General features: G+C 48.7%; 1 protein-coding gene across 1 annotated transcript in view; it reads left to right on the top strand.

Moving 5' to 3' along the window:
- Positions 1–224: 224 nt before the first annotated feature.
- RAB31 (RAB31, member RAS oncogene family) overlaps positions 225–16,762 on the top strand; it is an 81,938-nt gene continuing 65,400 nt past the window's right edge. Inside the window, exon 1 of the mRNA XM_070452646.1 lies at positions 225–407. Coding sequence (XP_070308747.1) covers positions 369–407 — 39 coding nt within the window. The 5' untranslated portion in view covers positions 225–368. The remainder of the gene's footprint in view (positions 408–16,762) is intronic.

The raw sequence follows: 16,762 nt of genomic DNA, 5'->3' as shown, positions 1-16,762 counted from the left end.
CCTCCCTCCACCCCGTGGCCTGGGAGCCGGGGGTCGGGTGAGCTCTGTTGAGCCGGGTCCGAGGCCGGGCTGGCCGGAAGAAGGAGGCCCGGTGCCAGGACGCCAGGGGCACGCGGGCGGGGGCCCGGGGGCTGACGCCGTCAGGGGCGGTCCTGGGAGCCGGCGGGCGAAGTTCCCCGCACCCCCGGGAGGAGCCGGCGGCGGCCACGTGACCCTCGGCGCGGCCAGAGGCCCAGAAATAGCAGCTGCCGTGGATCCGCCCGCGGGCGGCGCGAGGGAAGGCGGGGACCGCAGGAGCCGGCTGGCGGGGCGCGGAGCGTGTCGGCCCCGGAGGATGCGGAGCCCCTGCCCGGCCCGGCCCCGAGCTCATGATGGCCATCCGAGAGCTCAAAGTGTGTCTTCTTGGGGTGAGTCCTGCGCCCCTGGGGCCGCGTGCCCCCTACCCCCAGCGTCCTCTTAGTCACCCTCCTCCCTGCGCCCTCCTCGTCCCCGCTTCCCCGCGCCCCCTAGTCGTCAACTTCCCCCGCCCCGCCCCCCAACCAGCACCCCCTCCACCACGTCCGTGCGCCCCCGTGTCCCCTGCGCGCACCCCCCTTCGCCGGCCCGCTCCCTGTCCCGGCCCCGCCGGGTCCGGTCCGAGCCTCTCTCGGGCGCTTCCTGGCTCGTCCCCTCGCCGCGCCCGCGTTCCCGGAGCCCTCGTCCTCTCGGGCCGCTCCGGGCCGGGGACCCCTCCGCGGTGACACCAGGCCAGGACCCCGCCTCCGTGGGCTTTCTCCTTCGCCTTTGATAATTTCCTTCCGGCGGAAACTTTAAGTTACTCAGCCAAGGCGCGGAATCCTTTTGCCTCCTGGGGGCAATTAGTTTACTTAAAAACAACAACAACAACAAAGCTCAACTCGGGGTGAAAAAATACGCGAGGGGACGACCTGGTGGGAATGTAGAGGGACAACCACCGTCGAAAACTTTTCGTGCTGCGGATCAGGGCAGGACGACAGAGTCCTCCCCTGTCCCCACTTCCCCTCCCGAAGTGGGTCCTTCTGAGCCCAGAGAAACGTGGAAGAAGCCGGAAACAAAGACAGACACAAACTCCCCAGTGGTGGGGACCTGCCCCCGGGGAGTGCTCAGGGAATTCAGCTGGCCTTTTGGATCGCTCGCTCTTGGGTACCCACACCGCATTCCGGAATTGCTTCCTTGGGAAGAGCTGGTTTTCAGCCCTGGTTTTAGCAGCTTTTGGCACGGACGCCTAGTGTTCTGCCCTTGGCACTTCTGGTCTCCCAAGAAAACAGTTTCCGAAAAAAGCAGCAAAGGTTGGACCGGTTCTGTTTATATCAAAGCAGTGCTAACTGGTCTGTCAAGAGGGCTGTGCAGAAGCAGATAAAGAAGGAATGGTTCCAGGTTAGGGACGGATTGCCCGGGACCCTGAATGCTGGGAAAGACTGAGTGCAGGAGAAGGGAGCAACAGAGGATGAGTTGGTTGGATGGCATCACGGACTCAATGGATATGAGTTTGAGCAAACTCCAGGAGATGGTGAAGGACAGGGAAGCCTGGGGTACTGCAGTCCTTGGGGTCACAAAGAGTGAGTGACTGAACAGCAACAACAGGGGGCTGTCTGGACTCCCTGGAGGCCATTCTGGAACCTGGGGAGGTCTGCCCTCACTGTCCTTTGCTAAAGTCCCATTCACACTAGGTTGTCCGGTTGGCCTTGGTCTCCTGATTCATCCAGGGGCATCAGGCAGAGGCCCTCTCTTCTCTGTGCCTGCCCCCATGTTGGGCCATGGCCTGGATCTGGTGGATGCTGTCCCGGCCTCCCTCAGTTGACCTTTGTCAGAGTTGCAGGGGTAGGTGTCACCAACTGCCAGGCTCTAACATAAGCCAGACACAAATTCCAGGAATCGCGTGTTTTCCTCCTGAGGAGTCATTTCAGCCTCCAGGAAGCGCTTCAAACACTCAGAAGGTCGGGTCCCCAGGAACCAAGAGGCAGCTTTGACTTGTGTTGTGTGTGTTGGGATTGGCTTTGGGAATAAAGAAAGTCAGAAATGATATGCTTGTCCCAGCACATTAATTATGTTCAATTTTTCTGCTTATAGATAAGTCTGTTTCCTTCTACAATCAGGTAGGAAGAGCCCTAATCCAAAGCAGCAAGCCTGGGTTTTTATGCTCTCCTGCTCACTGGCTGTGCGGTTCTGGAAAAGTATCTTGAACACGGCGTCCATTAAATACACGTGATAACATCCTCCCGTTTAAGGCAGAGGACTAGAGCAGGCGATCTCCTAAGATACTCAGCGCCATTTCCTCTTACCCAGGATGATAATTAGCAAGCCTGGGAGATGAGAAAGCTGGGGGAAGCCCCTGCACTTCTTTTTGCCTTATCTCTAAGGATGGAATGCACTTGTTCAGTGACTTCCTGGAGACAATGCCTCTCCTTGTGTGCTGGTCCTTTGCAGAGGCCCAGAGGTAGGAGGCTGGGCTTGAAAGAAAAGAACAGCCCCACAGCCGTTCAGGAAGATAAATCTGAGCAGATGAAGACTTTGAAGTTTCAATCCCATCACCGTGTATCTGTGGTCTTCTCTTTTTGAGAGGCTCTAGGTTTTATTCTTGTTCAGATCAGAAGCCATTTATTTGAAATCTCAGAAAGGGCCATTGCTCTTGTTATCACACTGAGTAATGTGTCTTAAGTCCCCCAGTTTGGCTGGTCCCATCCTGTGTGTGTGACAGCTAGGTTCTCAGCTGCTCCTCAACAGGGCGATGCTCTGGGTGAGATAGTGCTGGTGGTGATGGTGGTTTAGTCGCTAAGTCACGTCTGGCTCTTTTGCGACCCCATGGACTGTAGCCCGCCAGACTCCTCTGTCTATGGGATGTCGCAGGCAAGAATACTGGAGTGGGTTGCCATTTCCTCCTCCAGGGGATCTTCCCTACCCAGGGATTGAACCCAAGTCTCCTGCATGGCAGGCAGATTCTTTTATCGCTGAGCCACGAGAGAAGCCCTGAGATCTCACTGGGTGGGGCCAAAGCCAGTCTAACTGCTGGTTTGCTCTCTTGGCAGATCCACATGAGAGAGAATCCTGTGGATCAGCCCCAGGAAAAGAGATTTGGTGCCAAGCTCATGGTCCTCTCAGAATTTTAACCGGAGCCCTGGTTCCTCTGTTCTTTGTATGGGCGGCCTGTCTTTTGTGGATGAAGTCTTGCATGCAGTCAACACTCAGCTTCCTGTTTTCAGCCACTGCCACACCTTCCTGAAATCTCAGGCCCTTGCAGCCACGCCCGCTGCCAGCATCACTGTCTGTCAGCCCAATTGAGCAGGTGATGGGAGCAGGACCATTTAGCTGCCGCCCTCCTGGCTCACCTGAGAGGCTGAGGGGCTGGTCCTTTAATCACCGAGTGATTATCCCTGTCACTCGGTGATCGCTGGGGGACCTGTTTCCCATTTAAGGCCATGGTTGTGCTCAGCTTGGGTGGTGCAGGCGTACCCCACTCTGAGCTAAAGGTCCTCACGTGGGTGAAGATTCCTGACCTGAGGGTCACTTGCAGCAGGTGATAGCGGGGTGTGCCAGGTGGCATGCACCTGTGCCTTTCAGAACCCTGCTGTTAGGCCCTGGGGTTCAGAACCCTGAGCTCACTTCTCTTGGTGCGTGCTCCCACATGGAACCACAGCCATCTGTGGAGCATTCCCCGAATGCTTTGTGCTCTTGGAAAAATGAAGGACTGAGAGTGTGGGGTTTATTTAGGCTACCTGTTAGAAATTCTTGGCTCTTGTTGTTTCCATTGGAGGACTTGGTCATATTTCTCCCGTGCCTTCGTGAGTTCCCTTCCCTGGGATAAGCCTGGCTGTCTTGGGATTGAGCTGGGCAGCAGACTGTCGGAGTTGGACTCTTAGGACCCATGAGTCTCACTCTTGCCAATTAAAGTGCCAGTCTTCCCGCTTTGTGAATCTCAGCTAGTATTATGAAACACGTAGTTAAAAAACAACTCCATTAAAAACAGCAAAGTATGTTTAAAAAAAAAAACTAACAAAAACAATATTGAGGCAGCAGCTGTTCCAACCCCAAAAGTGGAAAGCGTCCCAGTTTGCGTTTTTAACACACATCACCACGTGGCAAAAAGCAGGAGGGGGGAGAGAGAGAGAGAGAAAGAGGAGGGGAAGGAGGGGTTGGGCCAGGGGATGGGGAGAGGCGCTTTCTTTTCTTTTATTATTTCCTCTGGGTGTGCGCACTTAAAAACTGCTTCCGAATGGAATCCCAAAGAGATTTATATTTGGACTTAGGTTGTCTTGACGACAGTTTAGAGATTTCTGCCACTTCCTCTGCAGCCGTCAGGGGCCTGGTGAGGCCTCTCCTCTGGCCTCTGTTCGAAGAGCAGGCAAGTCCCTGGGATTCGCTGTGACATCTGGGTGGTGAGAACTTCACCAGAGAGGGCTGAGGGGTCCCCGGGGGGAACCAGGACCCACAAGGCTGCTCGTAAGAAGCAGATCAGCCTGACCCGTGGACCCTGGCCTGGCTGCTCTGGGTGAGGGTGAGCACCCATTACTGACAGTATTCTGTAAGGTGGTGTGAACGTGTGGGGTCCTTGAGGAAGGAACACATGCATAGCGTGGGGAGGAACCGCCCAGGCCACCATCAGCGTTGCCTAAGTCTGAGGTTCTGTTGGTGGTGCTGCTGCTAAGCTGTTCAGTCATATCCGGCTTTTTGCGACCCCCGTGGACTGTAGCCTGCCAGGCTGCTCTGTCCATGGGATTCTCCAGGCAAGAATACTGGAGTGGGTTGCCATTCCCTTCTTCAGGGGATCTTCCAGACCAGGGATCAAACCCGGGTCTCCTGCATTTCAGGCAGATTCTTCACCGTCTGAGTCACCAGGGAAACCTACTCCTTAAGGTACCAGGATGTGAGGAGATTTGAGCTCAGGCTTTAGAAAAGGTCTTCAAGTCCAGTTGTGTCTGACAGGTTAGACTAATGTCTAACTAACTCCACTTCCTTTTGTCTGAGTTTGTACAATTTGTCACGTGTGTTAGAAGTTGGAATAGGCTTTCCTTCCCTCGGGGTTCCTTGGTGGCTCAGCTGGTTAAGAATCCACCTGCAATGTGGGAGACCTGGGTTCGATCCCCGGGTTGGGAAGATCCCCTGGAGAAAGGAATAGCTACCCACTCCAGTATTCTGGCCTGGAGAATTCCATGGACTATATAGTCCATGAGGTCTCAAAGATTCAGACACGAATGAGCGACTTTCACTCATTTTCCTTCCCTCAGTTAGATTATCGGCAGCTTCTTTTGTGCCAGGAGCTGAGGGTGGCGGCGGGTCGACAGGACAGCCACGAAAGTCGTTCAGTCGTGTCCGACTCTGAGATCCCATGGACTCTATAGTCAGGGATTGCGTGTTACATTTGCTTCTCACCTTTTTCATCTGAGACAGTCCCTCTCTTTTTTTTCTCACCATGACACTGGCACCTCTGAAGCATCCAGGCCAGTTGTCTTGTACAAAGCCCTGGGATCTCAATGTATCTGTTTTGTTTCCTCGTTGCTTCTTCTGGGTTCAGGTGGAAAGACCATGTAGGTGATGTTGAACGGCCTTATTTTTTTCTGTGCTCATGTATAATGTGGAAACATCTTTCTTGTTTAGCTCTATGGCTCTCTCCCAGTGAACATTCCTGGCCTCTCTGACTGTGCAGTGGTGTGTCTGAACAGCACAAAGGGCCTTGACCTTGTGGGTCTGGCGCTTTAGCAGGGACTGAAGGTGTAGATTGAAATCTACTGGGGGTGAGGGAGATGCCGAGCCCGCCCAGTTCTCCCCTCGGGGCTCTGGGCACGGTCTTTTTCCGTGAGCACTGACCACCTCCTAACAGACCAGATGATTTATTTTCCTCACTTGAGTGCTAAAGCTGTTGAGAGTCACAGGTGTCCTGAGAAGTTTGTTGGCAGAAATACAGAAAAGTGGGATTTAACATCAGGCTCCCCTGGAGAGCTTCTCCCCGCAGAACCTTCGGACTCCAGGAGTCTTTTCTGATCAGTTTCCTTGCTCCTGAGGCCCAGCCTTCTCCCAGTTCTCTGGAGGTCACCACTGTGCCTTCTGCTTACCCTAGATCTAAGCTAGAATGCAGCCCGGGCCACTTTCAGTCTCCTTGGAGGCATCTGGATGACTCGGGCTGGCAGAACCTAGGGGAGGTCACGTCCCCCCTACTTTCTTTCCCTTGAGCAAGATCTGGGGAGCTGGATCCCTTTGTATCAACAGTCTGTTTTTCTGGAAGAAACAGACACCTGAGTTTTCCAGAATAACTTCCTTTCTGCTCTCATGGAGTCGCTAGCCTAATAAGGACACGCAAATGAGATCCTGGTCCTGAAAAGTGCCTCTTCACCAGCCAGCACTGGAAGGGGAGAGGGAAGGAGGGATGGAGGGTGGGGGAGGGTATGGGGAGGAGAAGATATGAGGAAAGACAAATGAGTGAGGGAGGAAGAGGATGAAGACCTAGGCTTACGCACACAGACACACACACAGGGTCACGTAACATTTGCCCTCTGCTGGGAAGAGAAGAGAGCAAAGCCTTCCTTGTTCTCCTCCTTCCCTTTCTTATCAAGCAATTGGCCAGGGCATTTACATTTATAGCAAGCTTACTTAAGAAAGTCTCTTTGTGTGTTTTTGAAGAACATCTCATAGCATCAAAGTTAAATACTTCACAGACCCCTTTCATTTTAGGAGCTAAGATACTTTCTAAACTTTTTCATAACAAACTTCTGAAAAGCTACTTTTTTTTTTTTCATTGTCTGAGTTTGTCTTCATTGAATTTTGAATCTAATGATGAGGTTGGGGAGGGATTGGGGTGAGATGGCAGAGACGGGGTCCTCATCCAGGATGACGCCTTGAACTTGAACGTCTCTTTATTAGGACACGGAACTGTACTGCCTTGCCCGAGTCTTGATGCCTCAGGGTACGATGGAAGTCCCGCAGGCAGCTGCCCTCCTTCATCTCACGGCCACCTCCTGACGGTTCTTCTCTCCCTGTCTTTTATGTTCAGGTGACTCCTTCACTTCATGATCAGCATCCAGCCCGCCGTCCTGCTCCCTGGTTTTCTCTGTGCTTTTCAGCCCCACAGTCTTCCCTCATTGTGCTTCCTTATTCTCTCCACTTCTCGTGGGTGAATCATCAGTCTGTCCTTTAAAGAGACATCAGGGCTGGGCTCTTAGAGGAAAATGTTTCTGACTCTGCTTTCCAACCCTCTGAGCAGGGGGTGTGCTGAGTCCCAGTGAGTGACCTTTTCTTCTGCTGCCAGTATAGACCAGAAACCCGGCCAGCTCACCCTGTGGGGAGTAACGCAGGCATTTCCCGAGGCTTCTTGTTTTAGTTTTAAAAAAGGGATCAGTATAAAGTAAGCGGGGAGTTCACTAATGGGACGAGTGCTGTGGGGTTGAACAGACACCCTTACAGCTGTGTGCGTGTAGGCAGGTATGAGGGCTTGCCACAGAGCTGGGGTGCTGAGGGAGGCTCTGTCCCTGGGTTTCCAGCCCAGCAGGGTCCTTGGGCTGATAGAACTGGAAGGGGGTGGTGAAGTAACAGCACCAGGCGACCCCTGGGATGTCACTTGACATCATGTCACATGATGCTCAATTGCCAGGTAAGGGAGTGGAGCTTGTAGAGCCTTAAAAGGGCCCCAGAAGCACAGTCCAGAGAATATTTTTTTTGAAGAAAGACATTGCTTTAAAAAGATGGAGTGTATTATTTCTAGATCTCCACCTCAGGTTAGGTTAATCTTAGTAAGATAACTAGTGGAATCTTTTTTCAATAAGGATAGAGATATTTTTGAAAGTCTTGCTAGAGTTATAATCGTATAATTTATGATTTGAACATGTTGCTGCTATTGATGTGAATTGCATGATTGTGCATTTTACTCCTGTCAGCCCAGTGCTTGCAATTTGTTAATGGTAATTATTGTGTCACAACTAACCACGTGTACACCCTGAGTCTTGCTCGTGAGCACTGTAGTTACAGACGCTCCGCTGGTGTCTTCTCTGTACGTCCTTGACTCCTTCTTTATTAAAATTATCCATGGGTAGAAAAAAACAGTGATTATAAACTTACAAGCACCATAATAATTTGCAGTTGCCCTCAGCCCTGATCACAACAACAGCGACACCAGTAACAGTTGAGGAAGATTGAACACAGGCCTGGAATTGAAGCCAAAACTTACTCTGTTCTTTCTCAGGCAAGAAAGTGCTTTGAGAGAGTAGCATTGAAATAAACACATTACCCTGTGTAAAGTAGCCAGCTAATGGGAAGTTGCCGTATAACACAGGGAGCTCAGCCTGGCGCTCTATGACAAACCTAGAGGGGTGGGATGGGGTGGGAGGTAGGAGGGACGTTCAAGAGGGAGGGGACACATGTAACCCTGTGGCTGATTCATGCTGTTGTCTGGCAGAAACGAACACAACATTGTAAAGCAATTATCCTCCAATTCAAAATAAATTTAAAAATTAAAAAGAAAAAAAAGGAAAGCACTTCAGAATGCCTTGGATGAAGAGGGATGTCTTGAAATTACTCTAGTTTATGAGTATTTCTGTAGTCAGGACAGCTGACATATACCGAGGGTGACTCACATGCCAGACACCGTGCTGAGTGTTTTGGCTTTCCGTTGCTTTGCACCCCAAGTTGCTTTGCTTAAGCACCCCAAACTGAGTTCCTCCTCACCGACTGCCCTGGGGGCTGACTGGGCTCAGATGGTGGCCGGGGCTGGAGCCGAAGTTGTGGTTGCTTGGGCTGGGCTGGCTGCACCCAGTGGGTGACCAGACATCTGTCTTCACGTGGCTTCTCCATGCCGTCACGTGGACTTCCTCACAGTGTGGAGTCTCAGGGCAGTCAGACTCCCTCCATGGTGGCTGGCCATCTCCAGATCAGGAGTTGTGTTGTGAACTCAAGTTTTCATACATGACACACAGTGAGGCCAAACAAACTGAAATGTCACAGTTTGCAGCAGAGAAAGGGGTATTGCAGGACTGAGCAAGGAGAACAAACAGCTCATGCTCAAAAAAGTCTGCACTCCTCAATGGTTTGGGGGGAAGAGTTTTATAGGAAAATTTGGGGTAAGGGCAGGAAGCAGGTTGTGCTCCAGGAATCTGTGCTCAGCCTGAAGTTAGCATCCTCCACCTGGGTGAGAGGATTTTGAGCATGACCTTGCTAGCATGTGAGATGAGTGGTAGTTTGAACATTCTCTGGCAACACTTTGGCCACCTGATGCAAAGAGCCAACTCATTGGAAAAGACCCTGATGCTGGGAAAGATATAAGGCAAGAGGAGAAGGGGGCGACAGAGGATGAAATGGTTGGATAACATCACTGACTCAGTGGACGTGAGTTTGAGCAAGCTCTAGGAGATGGTGAAGGACAGAGAAGCCTGGTGTGGTGTGGTCCATGGGGTCTCAAAGAGTGGGACACAACTGAGCAACTGAACAGCAACAACAACCTGGGTGGGGCCTTAGTTCCTGCAGAAGAGCTCAGAGTTATTTTCTGGGCATCCCTTGAGGAGGAACCAGGACCCTGCCCCAAGGCTGGACTACTATTTCCTGTGTGCTTTTCCTTTGTTTCTGCATCTCCTCCTTTCCATAATTAGAAACTGCTAGAGTCTGCCCTTTGGAACGCTGGGAAGGTCTAGGAGGCCGAAGCCTTTTTCCTACAAACAAGAAACGGGGGACAAAGAAAGGCTTTTGTGCCCACGAGGGTCCCACAGGGTCCTGCTCGGTTTCTGTTCCATGAGCTTTGGGTGGATGCTAACAGGCTCCTTGCTCATAGATCACAGAATGTCATTTCTGTCACATTTCACTGATCGAGTCGCACGGCCAGCCCAGGAGCAGAGGGAGGATTAGACTCCATCTCTTTTTCAGTCTGTTGGACTGGACGAGCGTTTCACCCGCATCATGCATTAAAGAAAACTGAAGCTTGGGGCCAGATAACAGCACAAAGACTCTCAGCTGATAATAATAATAATAATAATAAGTGAGCTTTCGAGGATTACAAGCAGCTCTGCATGACCCTGGAACCAGCGCACGCAGCCTCTTTGCTGGGCTGCAGACTTTCTCAGTCATAAATTACTTGTTCAGACTGGCATGTGGCACAGTAGAATGGGGTCACAAAAATAAAGAAATAAAACAATTCATCAAATTGAACCAAGTTTGAAGTACTTCCCTGGATAAGAAAGTGAAAGTGTTAGTCGTTCGGTTGGGTCCAACTCTGGGCGACCCTATGGAGTGAGTATCCTCCCTGAAAGAAAAGGGAAATACACTCAACATCAGGGTTCTGGCCAGGGTGGGGGAAGTGAGATGAGTGGCCTGAATGAGCCGTGAAGATGTGAAGTGGCGTCTGCAGGGAGGCCGGGACACGTGCAGGACACCCCGTGCCTGCGACAGTGGCGCCGGCCCGCCCTGGATTCCCTTAGCGCCTCGCAGGGGCAAGCGTGTGGTCTTTTGTTGCGTTCGGTCCTCGGTCAGCCCTGCGTGGCAGCCCCTGCCTGTGCTCTCTGTGGGGTGAGATGAGCTTTGGTAGGTCTCAGGCATCCCGGACGTCACAGGGCTGTGTGTGTTGGGGGACCTTGGGCTCAGCTTTATCCATTGCCCCTTTTCCAGCTCGTGTTCAGGAAGCCCTGGATTCCAGGCCTTTTTTCCTTCACTCCCTCAGGGGATATGTGTTAAGTGCTATAATTGTTTCAGAAAGTGTTGGTTCGCAAACTGTGATCAACCTGCTGGATGGTGGAGTTGAAGGCGTTAGGAGTTTCTAGGGCTGCAGTTCAGCTGTCTTCACAGCTAGATGGGCCTCCTGCCAGCTGAACACAGTGGACCCTGGGTCACCCTCGGGTGGGCGGACGTGGCTTGCTCTGGCTTTGTCACGTCCTAGCTCGATTCCCCTGGGAGATCACATAGCTACTGGCGTCCAGATTCCCACTTTGTAAGATGCTGGCGGTTTTCGCAGACGAGTCCTCTGACCCGGCCTGGCGTGTCATGTTGAAAATTCCTCTTCCGAAAACTATTTTACACCTGATAATCTTGAGGCTTAAGAGAGTCTAAGTAGATTCTTTGCACAAAAGCATCTCCAATTAAGTTTTATTTAATCTGCTTAGCCATGGGATCTGGCAAGGCATAGGTGATAAGTAATAGCTTTTGATTTACTGTGTGATGTTGTAGAACTTCATCCTTTTCATGAATTTGACCTGATTTGTAACATACTCTTTAATTTAAAAAATAAATAAATCTGACATTAACACTGGATAAGTTTAAGGTATGAGCTCAGTCGCTCTGTTGAGTCCAACCCTTTGCAACCCCATGGACTGTAGCCCACCAGGCTTCTCTGTCCATGGGATTTTCCAGGCAAGAATACTGGAGTGGGTTGCCAGTTCCTCTTCCAGGGGATCTTTGTGACCCAGGGACTGAACCCGAGTCTTCTGTGTGTCCTGCCTTGGCAGGCAAATTACCACTGAGTTTAAGATTAGGTGTGTATACACTTTCATGTTGTAATATGATTGCTGATGTAGTCATATTTGTCACATTGCATAATTATAGTACAATTTTTGTCTATTCATCATACTGTGCCTTAAATCTCAATGGCTTATTCACTACTTGTTACAACTTTGTGCCCTTAACAGTAACAGTCTTCCCCGCCCCAACCCCGCTGAACCCCCATCCCCTGGTTACCACCATTTTACTATCTGTTTTTTACAGGTTTAACATATAAGTGGTAGCACCCAGTACTGGTCTTTCTATGACTTATGTCACATAGCATCATGTGCTCAAGGTCCATCCATGTGGTCACGGATGAGAGGATGTCCTCCTTCCTCATGGCTGAATAATACTCTCTTGTCTGTATGTACCACATCCTTTTTAATTCATTCATTCATTCATTTATGAGCATTTGGATTGTTTCCATATCTGGGCTCTTGTGAATAATATTGTGGTTAACATGGGGTACAGATATTTCATTGAAATTCTGTGTTCATTTCCTTCGGGTATAAGCCCAGAAATGGAATTACTAGATCATATGTTAGATCTATTTTTAATTTTTTGAGGAACCTCAATATTATTTTCCATAGCGTTAGACCAATTTACATTCCCTCCACAGAGCACAAGGGTTCCCTTTTCACTACAACCTGTTGTCTCTTGTCTTTTTGGTGATGATCATTCTAACAGGTGTAAGGTGATATCTCATGGTGATATAACATATTCTTTACATTTTTGTATTGAAGTGTCACGTTCTTGCAAAAAAGCTCACAGATCTTATAGTATGCATGGATTTTTACAAATTAAACTGACCTATGTAAATGTCCAGTTCTAAAAGCAGAATATTCCTGGGAATTCCCTGGAGGCCTTATGGCTAGGACTCTGTGCTTCCACTGCCAGAACCCAGGTTCAATCCATGATCAGGAAACTAAGATCTCACAAGCTGTAAGGCATAGCCAAAAAAAATTAAAAACCAGAATATTCCCAGTAAGTGTTTATGAATGATTTTCTGCACCTTTACCAACACTGAATATCATCAAAACTTTTTATCTTTGGAGATGTTATAGATCAAAGATGATAACCTGTTCTGGTTTGATTTCTTTAATTATGGATGATTCTGAGCATCTTTTGATGTTTATTGACTAGCTATATTTCTTGTTACTTACACATTCACATCATTTACCTAATTTTTATTGGGTTATTTTTCTTATTGACTTGTGAGAACTCTTTGTATATTAAGAAACCAAACCCTTTGTCATTTGTATTGCACAAGCCTTTCTTCAATTTGTTGCTCTCTAGTTTACTTTATTTTTACTGAATTGAAAATCATATTAATATTTTAAAATCTTTATTTAGTCAAATATATCAATGTTTTCCTTTATAGTTTTGGTGTTTATGTCTTGCTTAGAAAGTACTTCCATATTCTAATATTGTAAAAATTTTAACCTGTATTTTAATTTTTCTCTTGTTCATTCATAGTGTCTTAAATTTTTTTCAATTAAAAAATATTTTTTTATCATGTGAAATTTATTTTGGTACAAAGAGTCAGGTTGGGATTCAGATTTTTTTTTCTTTACTCCAAATGTCTAGGTAGTTGTTTTAATGCTGTTTATTGATTAGTTCATCATTATTCACTGGTCTGATATGTTATTTTTTTTATCATAAATGAAGTCCCCATATGTATTTGGGTCTGTTTATGGACTCTGTATTGTTCTATTAAAAAATGCACTGATTTCCTGATTCAGGAAAACTTAGAAATCGTGTGAAGGAACCTGCTTTTGGGGACTGAATGGTGCACAGGTCTTGGACATCCAGGGCTGCAAGTACGATCTAGTTGATTGGTTTGCTCATGGAACAAATATTAATATTAATGAGCACAAGCTTTACTAGGTGCTGAATGTATTGCGAGTTTTGTTCATCTGTGCCAATGTTCATCTTACCGAGAATGATAATCTGGAACATTGTATATATGGAATTCATTCAGTGGTTAGTGGAAGATGCTTTAATGAGTGAAAGATTTGAGAGAAGCTAAAGGGAAAGAGTGATATTGTGAGTTGAGCTTTAGTGGGGTGGTACCCATCTCTGAAGTACAGTGGCTTCTGTGTTTGGACCAGTTTTAGAAAAATAAGTAGGCGAAATGATGAGTTAACAGTTTCCACCATCTACAGCACTGGGGTATTTTCCATGCTGTGTTTCTTTATTTTCCCCCCTTCAGTATGAGTGGGATTACTTCTACTGGAGTTAGTCCAGAAAGTGCTATGTCAGTGGGAAAGTTAGTGATACAGTGAGCTTAATGTGTAACACAGTCCATTTAAAATGATCCTGGATCCTGGATCCTTCATCTCCCACAAATAGAGCAGGGCTGGAGTCCTTCTTGTGACAGGCTGAATCTTTCTGATGCCTGTGGTGATGGACTGTAGGGCATACTCTCCGGTCAGTGAAGCAATGACCCCGCGTCACAGCGGGTCCAGCACTGCTTGTTGCCTCTCAGGAGGGGCAGAGGCTACTTTCAGAAGGACACTCTTCAGTATCAAGTGTGAATCCAGAGGCACAGGTTCTTCTTCTTTCTGGAGTCTGATTCCTCCTCTCTGCCAGGAGTCCCAACCTGAACCCCAAGTGTCATCCCATTCTCCTGGGCACCCATCACTTCCAGGAGTCACCCAAGAGGGGTGTGGACAGAGTTCCTGGGGCCATGGGCTGCCACCTGCCTCCCAGCTGGTAACCTCTGCTCCTGCTCTGGGGGCAGATCCATATGTCCTGGGCGCTGTGTCCCAGCCTCTCTGCCGCCGGCCCCTCCTCTGTCTTTAAACTCACCTTCCCTCCCATGAGCCCTCATATGTGAATCCACGCACATGACTGGTGAAATCTCATGGGTGTGAAATGGGCTTATTGCTCTCTGATTGACAGAACTCCCTTTGACTGGAATGTTAACACTTCTGTTGCCCGTAATCCTCAAATATCACGGGATGGAAGACTTCCTTGGGTTAGTTTCCAGTCACATGTAGAGTGGGCAGGATTCTCAGAGCCCTTGCAAAGTGCCCGAGGAAACAGCTGCCTCTACCTGAGAACTAAACTGAGTTTCGTCTGGAGTTGGGTGTGGCGCCCAGTCTGAGTTGTAGAAGCCACTGAATTAGCCGGAACGAGTGTGGTTGGTGTTTGTGTGTTATTTTAGGAAACTCCTTAAAGTCTTAATTTTGGAGGGAAGGAGATCATGCCTCTGAATAGACTCAAAGAGTCCAAGTACCTCTCGGGCAGCTCGGCTGTGGGCAGGTGACCCAGTTTCAACAGCCTGAGGTCTGAGCCCCAGACCTGGCCTGGGAGCCAGGCGACAGTGGGGAGCTGCGCCCGCAGACTCGTGGTTGGCCTGGGGTTGAGGCGTGATTTCGGCTGTGACCACGGCTCTCCAGTTTCCTGAGAATCCCGTGAGTAATCCGTGCGGCTCACCGCGCCCCGCAGTGGTGCTCTTCTGGTCCTGAGGTCTTAACAGAGCTCACGCCTCACGGTGCCAGGTGATGGAACTGGCGGTCTCACATCTGCAGTGTGTGCCGGGAGTCTTGTGTGTGATCTTATTCTCACAAAATCTGTTTCTTCTTTTGAAAAGGGGCACTTTCCCTCACTTGATGTAGAGAGTAAACAGCATCTTCTTTGCCATTAAGATGTTTGAGTCTGGACTTTGGATCTTGAACCCAAATCTGAAGCTGTGGAAGCTGGCTGCCCACTGTTGTCACTGCTGTCTCCCTGTCAGGTCTGCAGGAGGACCGAGCTGGCCCAGGGCCTCCCCATAGGTGGTGCCCTGTGATGCTGGAGGGAGCGGAGCCTTTTCTGTGACTTGAGAGGGAGTTCCTGCTTGCTCATTCATAGTCAGAACTGAAATTTGTTCATTTATAAATTTCTTGACAACTCAGAATACGAAAATAGTGGCATTCAACCTGGGAGCTCTTGGTAAATATTTACTGATTGTGTTAACATGATATCGGGTGTCCAAAGGCAATTCAGCAAATGTTAATAATTAATTAGACTTACCAAAGGCAAAAGAAGTCTCCAGTGGGTCACGCTTTCAGTTTCTAAAAAGCCTTCAGACTCCGGTGGTGATAAATTTGCTTGAAATATATAATCTGTGTTAGAATACACAAATGTATATTAAAAGCAGAGTACTGTTTTATGTGAATTTCCAAGCTTTCCCCTAAGACTAAAAGGCAGTGCTTTGAAGTATTGGATGAGAAGAACCAGAGGTCATTATTTTTGTTTTTAAATCTGTGTGGTCTTCACTTTACTCTTTCAAGTGTCTATTAAAATGTATCACCTATTTGCACTTATGAATGTTTTATATGCCAGTTGTAAAAATGGATCAATGGATTTATGTGTCTAGCAGAAGATCAGTTAATTGGTTTTGAATGGTGTGCCAAGGTGACACAGTCAGTTTTATGATTTCCATAGATGATGGATTTTGCTCCCGTGACAAGGTCAAGCACATAAAAATTCCAATCAAATGCCATAAAAAGCATAGTTCCATATGCCAGTCTGATTCTGTAGGAGTCTTTTTGTGGCAGGGCTGGCAATTCCATCTCTCACAGCTTAAGGTCAGCCCCAGTCCTGTCTCTGTAGCAGGTGATCACACACACAGCTTCCTGATGCACATAATATAGTGAAAATACATGGATAATATGGATTTACATTATAGGTCATTTAAATCTGAGAGCATCTTTATTTTGATTGTAGTCGAGGCTGAGGGGGAGGTGGAGTGTAGTGTAGCTGCCATAATTCAGGAGGGCAAGGGCGGTGTTGGTCTCTCTTGGTGATAGTCTATTTTCCCTCTCCTGCTTGGTATCCCGGGGAGGGTAGATGCTGCTGTTAATTACGTGCTGCTTCTAATGGGCAGATGTCTGTCGTCCCCGACAGCAACTCTTGATCAAAAATGGAGTAGCCAACGCGAATAGCTTGTGTTTATTATTCTGGTCATGGAAGACAGCAGGTGTCACAGCAGATCAATCTCAGATTGGTAATAGGTCGTTGAGAAGGCAGAAAATGGCAGGCTAGGACCAATTGACCCGTACCTGTCATATAATCTCAGGGAACGGCGGTTGGTTGATTATGTGTGCTGCAGCTGAAATATATAGCTTAAGGCATCTACGTCAGGGTCAGGGGGTTCCAGCAGATACCCCACCCCCTTCTGCTTCTTTCAAGGGCCCCTGTTAATGCATGGTCTTAAAAAGAGTTTTGTCTGCCCTAATGGTAACCAACAAGACAGGATTACCAACGACTTGGTCTTGGCAGGCAGCCAGCGTGTAAAGGATGCTTGCTGCCG

Source organism: Odocoileus virginianus, chromosome 22 (genome assembly GCF_023699985.2).
Source record: "Odocoileus virginianus isolate 20LAN1187 ecotype Illinois chromosome 22, Ovbor_1.2, whole genome shotgun sequence".
Classification (NCBI taxonomy): Eukaryota; Metazoa; Chordata; class Mammalia; order Artiodactyla; family Cervidae; genus Odocoileus; species Odocoileus virginianus.
The sequence above is the reverse complement of the archived record's forward strand: the minus strand, read 5'-3'. Positions and strand labels throughout refer to the sequence as shown.